Below are 14,622 nucleotides of genomic sequence, written 5' to 3'. Positions count from 1 at the left end.
GAAAAGTTCGAAGGAAAAGAATAGACTCTTTGTGTTTAAATGGATAATCTTATTGGAATTAATAGATAAACGTCTAGCTCGAGTTTATGAAAAGTCTTGGCCCCCCAAAAAATAAAAGGGAATAAAAAAGAGAAAAAGAAAAAAAAAGAAAAGTGGGCTAGCAAAGTTGTTTAGAGCTAAGATTTGTTTAGAAGTTGAGAAAATCCTTTATAGATTTCAAAGAAAAAGAGTTTTATGTGCAAAGTGTTCTTGGGATCTTTTGGTGAGAGATGGGAGTTTGGTTTGAGATTATGAAGTGATTGTGTAACTTGTATGTTTGGGAAAGGGTAGAACAATGGAACATTTAGGTTGCATTTGCATACATGAGTCTTTATCAGGTGTTGGAGTACCACATGGAGTTCTTGGAGGCATTTGGGTGCATTTTGAGCTCATAAGAAGTGTTCTAGGTGATCATTGGACGAGCAGAGCATAGGAGCGACATCACGGAGCGACGGCATGAGGTCGCTCCAAAATACCTCTCAGAGCGACCTCGCTGGAGCGACCCCGAGAAGTCGCTCGCCATCTCATCCAGGTGGAAGCCAAAAACTGACCCGGAGCGACCTATCAGAGCGACCACTCCAGGTCGCTCCCGAAGCCCAAAGTGACTTGGCCAGAGTGACACCCCGAGGTCGCTTGCATGTCTATCGCGTGACGACAACACAATGGAGCCGGAGCGACCTCTCAGAGCGACCCATTGAGGTCGCTCCCGAAACCTGGAGCGACTTGTCGGAGCGACGTGCCGAGGTCGCTCCGCGTCTATTTGTTTGACCGAATTCATGTTTTCTAAGGGCCTTTTGGTCATTTCATTATGCACGTTTTTACTTTTGAAAACCTATGTTTTAAGTACCTTTAGCAGCCACCAGATGGATGATCTTTTGTTCTTAAGAAAAACCTTTGAAAAGTTCATCTCTTGAATCATCTTTGTTCATCTAGTTATTGCAATTCTGTGTTTCCAATTCATTGTTGTATCCCTTTGAATGATTAATCTGAAATCCAAAATGGGTATAAGAGGAATCATGAAGAGTAGTGAGTAATCACCATTTGAATTCATTGGTTAGGAAGATTAAGGGTGATTAGATTAGAGCTAGGATGTTTTAGTGTAGATCATTCCAAAACCTTGCTAGTAGAGTAATCATAATGCATCTTCTGAGTTAGCTTCTCAAAAGTTGATCTTTAGGCATTTCCCACCCAAAAGGTGTTCGATGAAATGCCTGAAACAGCTCTTCTAAGCTTTTAGCATATTTTGCCAAAGACATTTGTCGTTAGAAGTGCTAATATAGCCTTAGACCTGTTAGTAATGATTGCTTCCATATTATTCAACCAAAGACATTTGTTGTTTGAAATGTGTTAGTAAATGAACAATCATCTAAACATAGAGTTTGTTTAGGATTCTGTCTAAGCTTAAGGTTGATAGTTTGATTGTTCGTCTGCCATCCTTAGTTCGAAACTTGATCACCCAAGGTCTAATTCCTATGCCCATGAGTTATCATTTTCCTTAGTTAATAAAGTCAACTCATTTACCGTTTTTATTATTCTGAAACTGCATTAGTATTAATCATTAGTTTAGAAAACCCTTTAAATCATCGGTTGCACTTAGATTAAGTAAGTACTTGCATTCTCAGTGCTTGAAATCCCTTAGAATTGGTTCGACAATCATTTATACTACAACATTTGTCTTAGGAGCCTTGAAAACTCTTAACATCAAAGACTCCGTCAGAAGACTTCTAGGTAAGTCGTACTAGAAGTCTTCTAGCGCATTATATTTTAGACGACTAACAGGTAAGTCATCCCAGACGTCTTCCAGATCTGAAAAACCTGCATATCCAAATCCAGATCTGAAAACCCTTCATATCCAAAAACGTTCAAATGGCTTAAAAACAGAAAAAATGAGTGGAAGATTAGATAGATCTACCTTTATAGAACAAACAAAAATACATATCTAAAATTAATAGATATACCTTTAAATGAATGGAAGATGCAAACCATGTGATGAAATACCTGCAAAACAAGATAAACTAGTGAGAAATACATGAGACAAAAACAATAAATTGATATAAAGTTTGGTGTTTGTAAGTTCAAAGAGATTAGAGAGAAGTTGGAGATTTTTAGAATGAGGAACATACCATTTTTGTTGCAGCCATTTGAGAGGAGGAGAGAAAATGTGTAAATTTTTCCTTATATATGGAGACAAAAATTCCAATAAGGTTAAATATTTTCGATTCAGAAGACTTACTAGACGACTTACTTGTAAGTCGCCCAAAAGACTTCAATATTTTTAGCGGGAAACTAAAATATTTTTAGCGGGAAACTAGAAATTTTTTAGCGGGAGTTAGAAGACTTTCAGAGAAGTCTTCTAATCGCCAGACGACTTACCTGTTAGTTGTCTAGACCCTAAACATAACCCCTAAACTAAATTAACAAACTAATCAGTTAATAAAATCAAATTAAACTTAAAAAGTGTTTACTATACACAGAAATAAACACATATAGGTAAAAAAATTATTTTTCAAAAAAACATTTAAGCTTTCCAAAATATAACCCTAAGAATACATACAATGCTACAACATATGTTGTCAAACCGTAAGCCAAAGAATATCATGATTAACTACTTTCACTCATCAATGTTGAAAACTATTCAATTTTATTATATTTTAATTTATATTAGTTAAAACTGTTTATAATTACATGATTTAAATTTTTCACTTGTCAAAATATTGTTTTAAATAATTTATAATTTATTTTTAAGATCAACTATACCAGAAGACTTCCTTGGAAGTCGTCTAAACAACTTACAGTATCTCAGAAGACTCTGACGACTTTCTGGGGCTATATTCGTAAAAATGAGTTCTGTTTTTTTGTTTGGTCACAAGGGGCTGGCTGTAATTTCACAAGGTTTTTAAGTTAGTTTGCATTTGATTCAAGTTTGGGTATAGATTTGTATTTAAAATCAAGTTTTGAGTCATATTTGGCAAATCTCCTTTTTATTTTGTACTTCTATTTTAATAATATAGACTATTATCAGAGTGTATTATATAAGCAAATCCAATATTTATAACTATCTGGAGTTATATATATGAAAACATTATACCAATAATTTGAATAGATTATTATTTATTATTTATAAATTATAAATTATATAAATTGATTATGATGTTTGCTTTTTTACTTTATTACTCATAAATATTGAAAAATATTTAATATGTTAAAATATATTAGGAAATCTATATGGAAATATTTTTTGGTAAGATTCGATTAGGGAATCTATTATTAAAATTAGGAAAGACATTAGATGATTAAATATAAATTTAATAAATATTTCAGTGGCATTCTAGTGTAAATAAATAGTAAAATTAAGGGACATTTCTATTTGTACTTCTTTTTTAATAAGTAAAAATTAAGGAAAAATTAAGGGACATTTCTATTTCTATTTGTACTTCTTTTTTAATAAGTAAAAATTAATTAAGTAAAAATTAATTTCGCAAACGCTGAATTTCTCGGCGATCAAAATTTTTAATCATGGGTCGCTAGCGTCTGGTCGCTGCGATCAGTCGCTGAGCCCGCGACCGGTAAACGAATAACGTTTAGACGCTGAAGTTGGTCGCTGACGCTAGAGACCTCCAAACGAACATGGCATCATGTACATTGTTGTATTGGTATATAGATACACATGTGTGTATATCTTAAAGAACTCAATAAATATACAAAATGGTTGAAAATTTTCATTTGTTCAGCGGATTTCCCCGCATCTCACCGTCTTTGCTAATCATAGACTGTAACTGGTGTAGGGCTCAAGTAGATTAAAAATGGAAAATCATAGAAGTAACTGAACCAAGTGGAAATGAAAGAATATTTAAAAAGTCGAACTCTTTATATATTCTGTAAGTTTTGCTGTTTTTTCTTAATGTTATGTTTTTGGTCAAAGATTGATGCGTAAATTTTTCCTTAATTTTTTTCTTGTTAAACTTCATCTTTCTTTCAATTATGCGCATCAATCTTTGACCAAAAACATAACATTAAGAAAAAACAGCAAAACTTACAGAATATATAAAGAGTTCGACTTTTTAAATATTCTTTCATTTCCACTTGGTTCAGTTACTTCTATGATTTTCCATTTTTAATCTACTTGAGCCCTACACCAGTTACAGTCTATGATTAGCAAAGACGGTGAGATGCGGGGAAATCCGCTGAACAAATGAAAATTTTCAACCATTTTGTATATTTATTGAGTTCTTTAAGATATACACACATGTGTATCTATATACCAATACAACAATGTACATGATGCCATGTTCGTTTGGAGGTCTCTAGCGTCAGCGACCAACTTCAGCGTCTAAACGTTATTCGTTTACCGGTCGCGGGCTCAGCGACTGATCGCAGCGACCAGACGCTAGCGACCCATGATTAAAAATTTTGATCGCCGAGAAATTCAGCGTTTGCGACCAAAAACCTGCGATAAAAAAAAAAATCAAAATACAAAAACACCCTCAATCTATCTTCAAAATTACAAAACAATACCCTTAACCTAAAACTTTCTCACGCCTCAGCTCTCTCTCTCTTCGCCATCTCTCATGCCTCTCTTCTCTCACTCCTCAGCTCTCTCTCTCTCTATCTCTCTCTCTTCACCATCTCTCACGCCTCTCTTCCGCATCTCTCACGCCTCAGCTCTCTCTCTCTCTCTCTTTCCCTTCACCATCTCTCACGCCTCTCGTCACCATCTCTTCACGATCTCTCTCACACCTCTCTCACCATCTCTCACGCCTCAGCCGTTTACACACGCCGTTGACTTTCAATATTCCACTATATGCTAAGTCAACCAGATAAGTTGAACCAAAACTCAATTCTTCTTCCTAAACAAGGATGTTCCATACAGAAAATAAATGACCTCATGTTAAAAAAATAAGTGTCCACATTTCCTTAAATGATTAGTATAATTAGTAAATATGGCTAGTGGTTATTAAGAAATCTGACATCCAAAATAGAATAAAAAACAAGCATCTGTTATATTAAAATAGAAGTCACAATTTCGTTTCATGTGTGATATTTTAAGTTGGACCATTATTTCGAAAGTTTATCAAATTTGTATAATTTAATTATAATATCTTTTAATATATTTATTTTTATTTAAAATAAAATAAATATTTATCTAAGAAAATTCTAACAAAATCTTTTAAAAATTTTTTCAGAATCATTTTAAAATTTATTTCCGAAAATTGATTAATTTAAATTTTAGTTATCATAAAATAAAATCATAAATTTGACTTTTATTTAGTTTTGAATTATAAATAAAAAAATAAATCTATTCTATTAAAATAAAAGTCACAACTTCATTTCATGTGTGATATTTTAAGTTGGGTCATTATTTAGAAATTTTATCAAATTTATGTAATTTAATTATAATATATTTTAATATCTTTATTTTTATTTAAAATAAAATAAATATTTATCTACGAAAATTCTAACAATATCTTTTAAAAATCTTTTCAGAATCATTTTAAAATTTATTTCCGAAAATTGATTAATTTAAATTTTAGTTATGATAAAATAAAATAATAAATTTGAAGTTTTTTTAGTTTTGATTTATAAACGAAAAAGAAAAATTACATAAATTTTTAATGATAATAACAACTTAAAATTATTAATTTTAAATATACATTTTACAAAGATTTTTAAAAGATTTTGCTGGAAAGAAATATCCATTTCTATTTAAATTTTAAAATAAAAATATCGTATTTGTTAAACACATAAATCATGACTTATTACATATGTAATTTTTAATTTAAACTATCTATTACAGGTCGCAACTTTAAATGTTTCTATCATGTAACAATTACAATTTATGTCAATAATTATAACACAAATCTAATATTCTTATTAATGGTTAAAATTTAATTTACACCCCCTTCATATACGAAACATTTAACCTCTTTACAAATCGTATATATATAAAGCTTTAGTCAACTATCATTAGCATTTATGTATATTTCATTGAGTTAAAATCATTTCATTTTAATATTTAAAAACTATACTAAATTGGTTTATTAATCACTACATATAGAGTTTTACATCTCCTACTCCAACTATAAATGGACGAACAATATATATACGAAATTATAATATATATGTGAACGAATACATTAAGGGGGGCTTCATGTTTACCATTTTCATGATACTATTATTCATCTTCACTACCACTATAGGGACATTTTTAAACATACATTATTCATTAAGTGGCAAAAAAACTCTTATATTTTTCTATATATATAATAAATAATTATTAAAATAAATAAAAAATAAATAATAAAATTTAAATATATTTTTTTTTATTTTCGAATTATACTTTTCCAAATTCAAACTTTTTTATAAACATTTTTTTTGAATTTGTTTTTATTTTCAAAATTTCTTTTTGAATATCATAAATTATGTTTGAAACTATTTTTTTTAAAAAAGTTATATTTTTGAAGTATTTATTTATATATGTATTAGAATCCTAAATTTCACAATCCAAAAACTCTACCCCACCCCTCAACTCTAAACTCGAAGTCTAGATTAGTTAACCATAAATGTATAAATATCTTTTACCTTTCATTAAAAGTGATGATAAAAGTGGTTAGTGCAAACATGAAAAATGGTACTATGAATATGGTATTTGTGTCAATTTCACATACATTAAATATGAACACTTTTTATTATCTATATGCATACTAATGTCGTAGCATGAGTGACCTATATATGTCAAAAGGTTAATAATCCAACACTATTTTATATGAAGAGAACACACATTTATCAAACTGGTTTAATATTACAGTGTATAACATAATTTCAACAAATTTTATTTTACCTCATATTTGATACTATTTTTCAAATTTACCTTAAAATTATTATCATTTTTCATAAATATCTTAAATTTATCAGTAAAAGAAAAATTAATCATCTCAAAACATTTATAAATATATAAGAATTATTTACAGAAGCTTATAAACTCAACTTCGCCACCTAAATAATAAATCCTAAACAATAATCGTTAAACGCTAAGCTCAAATGTTAGGATATCTTTTATTGAGTTTTTTTTAAATGCTATCAAAGTTAGTGTATTTCAAGCAATTTCTCAAATAAGATCATTACAACAAAATTATTTTGTAAATACAAAACATTATAGTTTCTTTTTAATTTTTTTTTTGTTTTTAATAGTATCCCCAAAAAATAAATCTCTATTATAGGTTCAGTTTAATTGAATTCCATATAAATTTCAAATTTTAGAAATGAAATATAAAATTATGTAAAATAGTATTGTTACATAATAATGTTTACCAAATATTTTGTTTTACAAAATACAAAAAAATGTATTGTTACATAAGAGTATATATAAATTAGAATATTTTATTATAGAAAGAATAAAACCCGCACTGATGTGCGGGTTAAGATCTAGTAATATTTTTTTAAAAAACTAGTCAGTTTATTTTGAGATAAAATTCCTGAACTTTCGAATAGGCTGATGTAAAAGTAATATATGTTAAATTTATTTTTTTAACGCTGAATAATTATGCTATTACAACTATGAGAAATATTACAGACGATTCTACAGCCGACAATTCTACCTGTCGTATGAGGATTCACGCCTGCCTGCATCACCTGAACCGCCTTATCGGATCCACGCTTAACGGTATTTCTTGTGCCATGTTATAGATCTCTTGTAAGCTTTTTTTCCCCCTTTAATTCGAATAATTCCACTTTTTCCGCAAATTGAAACTCAGATCTCCTGGTGTAGAAGCATTAATGAACCTTTGGTCAAACCATTGGACCAAGGAGGCTTCCACGATATATGTTAAATTAGTATTTTATCTTGGTGAACACCAAGATAAAAAGATAAAACCAAAATATATTTGAGTTAAATACAAAATCTTCTTATTCTTTTTGGAAAGAAAGTAAATCTTGTTCAAAAAAAAAAAAGGAAATCTTACTTTACGCCAAAAGATCAAAAATGCTATCGGCATTTTCACCGAGGGAGACATGGGTTTATACCTAGATCTTCCTGAGCAAATTTGTAGACCAAAAAAGGTATTCGCCTATGTACAAGACCGATTAAATAATCGACCAAACAATTGGACTGCAGAATACATTTCAAAGGAAGAAAGGTAATACAAATAAAATATGTAGTTCAAGTTTTTCTTAGGTTTACTATGTCGTATTTTCTATTTCCGCAAGGAGTAATTGACAATTTTATCGAGAAAAAGAATCATCCACAGCTACCTATCCATGCTGAATCATCCAATAAGCTATTTCCACTGTCACCTATCCACAGAAACGTATTCATTCGACCGCTGGAAACATGCAAATGACTTTGGAAGTTGTTTCTTCTCTTTTTACTCAAGAAGCTTGCATGCTGTATATATTTATTATAATGTCCATATCTAGATTAGTTTAAATATATGTTGTAACTAGAATTTACAAGTTAAGGAGTTAAGTTTCTCGTTCTTTACTCTCTCTCTCTCTCTCTTTTTTACTTTCTTGATTCACAACTCTCTCTCTCTCTCTCTTGTTTTTGAGCTGTTCATCCTAGATTCTTATTTTCTTACATGGTATCAGAGCTTCTAAGCTCCTAAAACATATTTCTATTTCCGCAAATCTCATTACTCTTTTCACTCTTTCCCTCACTCAGTTCAAAATGGAGCAACAAAGACCTATCAACATTCCAATTGTTCTTAAAGGATTAAACTATCTACTATGGTCAAGATTTACCAAGACTGCTCTTCGTGGAAGAGGTCTATGGGAGCACATCACTTCAAGTGGAGCACCAAGACAAATCACTCAAGGAGAAGATGAAAAGGAGATTGTAGTAATAGATGAAGTCAAATGGGGTCAGGACGAGGACCTTATGGTGCTGTCTGTTTTACAAAGCTCGCTTGACTCTTCTATTATGGAGGCATATTCCTCACTGTGAAACCGCAAAGGAATTGTGGGATATCTTACACAAGGTGTATGGCAACACTTCAAACCTTACCAGAATTTTTGAAGTGAAGAAGGCAATCAACAACTTACAGCAGAAAGATATGAACTTTACCAAGCACCTTGGGAAGTTCAGTCAACTGTGGTCTGAGCTTGAAATGCTAAGGCCAAGCAGGCCAAGCACCACTGATCCAAACATCCTCAATGAAAGGCGCGAGCAAGACAAGGTCTTTGGGTTACTTCTCACACTCAATCCAACCTTCAATGATGTTATCAAACATATCCTGAGAGCTAAGAAGCTTCCAAGCATGGATGATGTTTGTTCTCGGCTACAAAAGGAAATTGGCTCAGATGGATTGTTTGGAGGAAAAGAAGAGTTTTCTATGGCAAGCAAGGCTGATAAGGTGGAGACTGCTACAGCAAACAAAGCTGCTTACAAACAAGGGCGTGATAGGCGTGTGACTTGTGAACATTGCAAGAAACAAGGTCACTCCAAGAACAACTGCTGGGTCCTTCATCCTCACTTCAGGCAACCTTCAATATCCAAGTTCAGCCAAACTAGAGCTCATGAAGCCGTGCACACAACCATGAGGCTGGAAAGGCTATGGTGTCTACTTCTCATTCTGTGGAGGCTACCTCTCAGATTCCTAATGATGACGCCTTCATCCGCAAGTCAGACATGGAAGCCCTTATCAAGGCTCTCAATGCAAACTCTGGTAACATCAGTGTCAATACTCTAAACTCTATTCATAATGCATCTCACACTACTAGGCCTTTAATCATTGATTCGGGAGCTTCTCATCATATGATTAGGGATGGTAAACTGATTAGTGATGTTAAACCTGCTCTAAGGAGTGTAGTGATTGCAAATGGAAATAAAATACCTATTGAGGGAGTAGGAAATCTGAAACTATTTAATAAGGAGTCTCAAGCTTTTTATATACATACTTTCACATCTAACTTATTATCTATTAAGAGAACAACTAATGATCTGAATTGCAATGTTATTTTCAGTCCTAATGGTGTTTGCTTTCAGGATATTAAGACAGCAAAATGCTGGGAAAAGGTGTGCGCAAGGGAGAGCTTCATTTGCTTGAAGACACCAAAGTTTCTGATTTATCTTGTGCTTTTAATTATGCTTTTGTTTTAGCTAGTGATGTGTTATGGCATGCTAGACTAGGCCTACCTCATTCTCGTGCTTTAAGCTTGATGTTACGTAATATGTCTTTCAAAAATGAAACTTGTGAGGCTTGTATTCTTGGTAAACATTGCAAATCAGTTTTTCCTAAATCTATGACTATTTATGAGAAGTGTTTTGATCTAGTTCACTCTGATGTTTGGACTGCACCTTGTGCATCTAGAGAAAACCATAAATATTTTGTGACATTCATAGATGAGAAATCAAAATATACATGGCTCACTCTGATTCAAAGTAAAAATAGAGTTTTTGAAGCTTTTATTAACTTTCAAAACTATGTATCTAACCATTTCAATGCTAAGATCAAAATTTTCAGGTCTGATAATGGTGGAGAATAAACTAGCCATGTCTTCAAACAACACCTAGCAAAACATGGAATTATCCATCAAACAAGCTATCCATACATACCACAACAAAATGGAGTTGTTGAAAGGAAGAATCGCCATCTTATGGAGATTGCAAGAAGCTTGATGTTCCATACCAATGTTCCAAAAAAATTTTGGGGAGATGATGTTGTATATCTTGCTATCTGATCAAAAGAATTCCCAGCAAAGTTCTCTAAGATGTCTCTCCCTTTCAGGTATTAAACAAAATTAAACCTCCACTAGATCACTTGTGTGTGTTTTGGTGTATGTGTTATGTCTTGACACCGGGAGAACAGAGAAACAAGCTGGAAGCCAAGAGTGTCAAGGGCATGTTCATAGGATATTCCCACAGACAAAAAGGGTACAAGTGCTATATACCTAAATCAAGAAGAGTTATGGTCTCAAGGGATGTTCAGTTTGTGGAATCAAAGGGGTACTATGATGAGAAGGTCCTATCCAAGCAACCTTTTCTTTAGCAAGTTATCCTCAAGAGCATGTAGTCTTCATCAGCAATCTGGATCAAGAGTACATTCCAAAGACTTATGAAGAGGCAATGGAGCTAGATGAGCGGAGAGAGTCAGTTGGAGATGAAATCAGTGCCATGATCAAGAATGATACTTGGTATGAAACTGAGCTTCCCAAAGGAAAGAAAGCAGTAACAAGTTGCCTACTCTTCACCATCAAGTATCTAGCTAATGGGAAACTAGAGAGGAAGAAGACAAGGCTAGTTGCAAGAGGATACACTCAAGTCTATGGAGAAGACTATCTAGAAACTTTTGCACCAGTAGCTAAGCTTCACACCATAAGAATTCTACTCTCCTTAGCAGTCAATTTGGAGTGGAATTTATGGCAAGAATGTTTTTCTTCAAGGAGAATTGGAGGATGAGGTTTATATGAGGCCACCTCCGGGTATGGAAGACTTTGTGAAACCAGGAAACGTCCTTAGATTGAAGAAGACTATCTATGGATTGAAGCAATCACCAAGAGCTTGGTATCACAAGCTGAGTACAACTCTCAGTGGAAGAGGGTTTGTAAAATCTGAAGCTGATCATATACTCTTCACCCTCACAAACAAGCAAGGAATTGTGGTGATTCTGATTTATGTAGATGATATTATCATCACAGGAAGTGACAAGGAAGGTATCATCTCAACCAAAGCTTTTCTTAAGTCTACTTTTGATATTAAAGATTTGGGTGAGCTAAAGTATTTTCTAGGGATAAAAATATGCCGCTCTAAAGAGTGGCTTTTCTTATCTCAAAGAAAGTACACACTTGATCTTTTAAATGAGGCAGGAAAGCTTGGAGAAATAATAGCTAAGACACCTCTTGAAGAAGGATACAAAGTCTTGCATGAGAGGGAGATTGAAGATAAACCATTTGGAGACTTCAAACTCTATAGGAGAATGGTTGGGAAGCTGATCTATCTAACCATTACAAGACCAGACATCTGCTTTGCTGTGAATCAAGTCAGCCAACATATGCAAGCACCTAAAGTTCATCATTGGAATATGGTGGAAAGGATCATGAGGTATCTGAGAGAAGCTCCGGGTAAAGGCGTATGGATGTGCTACAACAAGAGCACAGAGACTGTGGGATATTGTGATGCAGATTAGGCTGGTGATAGAGAGGACATGAGGTCTACAACAGGCTATTGCACTTTCATTGGAGGCAACTTGGTAACTTGGAAGAGCAAGAAGCAAAAGGTGGTTTCATGTTCAAGTGCTGAAACAGAGTATAGAGCAATGAAGAAGCTCACTAGTGAACTCATTTGGATCAGAAACCTGCTTGGAGATTTGAGCATAGAGACAACAACACCAATCACAATGCATTGTGATAATCAGACGGCTATTCATATAGCATCAAACTCAATATTTCATGAGAGGACAAAGCACATTGAGGTGGATTATCACAATGTTAGACAAGCTGTGGAGCAACTAATCATATTGCCTTGCTACACAAGGAGTGAAGATCAACTTGCTGACATCTTCACCGAAGGAGCAAGCTCCAAAGTTTGTGAGTCCATCCATCCACGGTTAGGACCATAGACATGTCCAGATCATGATCCTCTTGGTCATGAATTGTCTACTCTTTTTTCTTAGTGTGTTTTTGTCCCACTGAGTTTTGCACACTAAGGTTTTAATGAGGGATGTCTTCCTGACTTTCCAAGCTTGACCATTCCTTATGCTCAAGCTTGAGGGGGAGTATTAAGAAGAAGAATCATCCACAACTACCTATCCATGCTTAATCATCCAACAAGCTATCTCCATTGTCACCCATCCACAGAAACGTATCCATTCGACCGTTGGAGACATGCAAATGACTTTGGAAGTTGTTCTTTCTCTCTTTACTCAAGAAGCTTGCATGATGTCTATATTTATTATTATGTCCAGATCTAGATTAGTTTAAATATGTGTTGTAACCAGAATTTACGAAGTTAAGGAATTAAATTCCTCCTCTCTCTCTCTCTCTCTCTCTCTCTCTCTCTCTCTTGCTCTTGAGCTGTTCATCATGGATTCTTATTTTCTTACAAATCTTAGCAGCGCAACTACAAACTTCTGGTGCAACTCAAAACATGGCAGCATATGTATGTGTTGGAACGAAGAAGGAAGAAGCAATGACTTAGTTGTTGGAATGAAGAAAACATGGCCAAAGGAAAAGAGTCATTGCATGATCCAAACCAACTCATCTACCGAAATTCATCAACGGAAATCATTTCCAAGGAAACGTATCCAGGATAATTTATCCACAGTTTTGTCTGTACATTATTTTTTTAGGCAAACTGATTGGAGAATTCCTGAGTACGTGGGGAAAACCTAATATGACTGTTTGGAACCTCGAAAAGTCAAGATAGAAGTTGGAGACAAAGGGAGTTAATTCAAGTTACGATCCAGATCTATCTTTTCTTTATCCTCTTCCTCTCTTTTGTTATGTGTGTTTTGGTTATAAGTAGCCTTTCTTGTAATTGATTTCAAGTAACCTGAAAGTGGGGAGTTCTTTTTTCTTCTTCACCATTCTCTATTCTCGGTTACTTTCAATCTCTTTTAAACTCTCCATAATCATTCATACTCTCTGAAGTGAAAGTTAACCCAGCTAGAGGAATCATCCGTTCCATTGACATAGATCTTAAAATGCTCATCTATAACCTGATCCGTGGGGACACAAATGAGTGGGATGTCTTAGTATCCTTTGTCAGTTATTCCATATTCTTGGGTTGAGTTGAAGCCTAGTCAGACTCTCACACTTGATGGTTACTGCTGAAATATACTAAATCAGAGTGTTTATATAGTGAAGTCGAGGTATGAGATGAGCATAGGTTCTTGTTAGAGAAATTGAAAAAAAAAAATTTGGAGACACCCTCTTAAAACTTGATTTCATCGTTAGAATATCTGCAACTTTACTCCATATTTTATTGCAAAATAGAATGAGAAATTGAGTGATAAAAAAACAAAAAAATATAATTACTCCATAAATTGAATCATTTTTTTATTTTTTTGTTCATACTCCATTTTTGAGTAAATTATGGAGTGGGTATGGAGATTACCTTAGTTCACTTTATATTTTTATGATTTAATTTAATTATCAATGAACTTATCTTAAATTGTTAATATTTTATTTACTAGATATATGAATTTTTTTAACCGATGTATATGCTTTAAGTGGCAAAACATATTTATTTTAGTGAAAATTTAAATTTATTGATTAAAGAAAATGGGGTCATTTACAGGGCAAATATATTTTCCCAAGTTGCGTAACATTATTAACATATGAAATGTGGTGAGTTAGTTGGTTTTGACACCCTATCTTATTCCTTTCTTGAAATCACGATTTTCTAAAACCAAAATCCAGATCGGAACCGCTGTGGAAATATTATATGAGCTGGGTAATCTCAAAAAGTCAAGTCAACCAGATATGGGCATACTTCATTTTGTTCTATATATTACGTCTGTGTGCATGTTATCTAATTAAGTTAATAAGCTCGTTAATGATGGCGGCGCTTCTTCATCTCATTACTATCTTCTCTCTCTTAGCCACAATCCTTCCAATCGCACAAAGTAAATAAGAACATAACCCCCCCCC

The 14,622-nt window shown here is 33.3% G+C and overlaps 2 protein-coding genes across 2 annotated transcripts in view; both read left to right on the top strand.

Moving 5' to 3' along the window:
- The first annotated feature begins 11,098 nt into the window (after positions 1-11,098).
- On the top strand, positions 11,099-12,158 carry LOC106330783 (uncharacterized mitochondrial protein AtMg00810-like). Its single transcript, XM_013769198.1, has 2 exons — positions 11,099-11,272; positions 11,373-12,158. The coding sequence occupies exons 1-2, from the start codon at positions 11,099-11,101 to the stop codon at positions 12,156-12,158; spliced, it is 960 nt and encodes a 319-aa protein (XP_013624652.1).
- A 2,369-nt stretch (positions 12,159-14,527) lies between these two features.
- The window catches only part of LOC106333902 (uncharacterized protein At1g24485-like), a 2,828-nt gene continuing 2,733 nt past the window's right edge, over positions 14,528-14,622 (top strand). The window contains exon 1 of the mRNA XM_013772289.1: positions 14,528-14,597. Coding sequence (XP_013627743.1) covers positions 14,528-14,597 — 70 coding nt within the window. The remainder of the gene's footprint in view (positions 14,598-14,622) is intronic.

Source organism: Brassica oleracea, chromosome C3 (genome assembly GCF_000695525.1).
Source record: "Brassica oleracea var. oleracea cultivar TO1000 chromosome C3, BOL, whole genome shotgun sequence".
Classification (NCBI taxonomy): domain Eukaryota; kingdom Viridiplantae; phylum Streptophyta; class Magnoliopsida; order Brassicales; family Brassicaceae; genus Brassica; species Brassica oleracea.
This window is presented reverse-complemented; position numbering and strand designations above follow the sequence as displayed.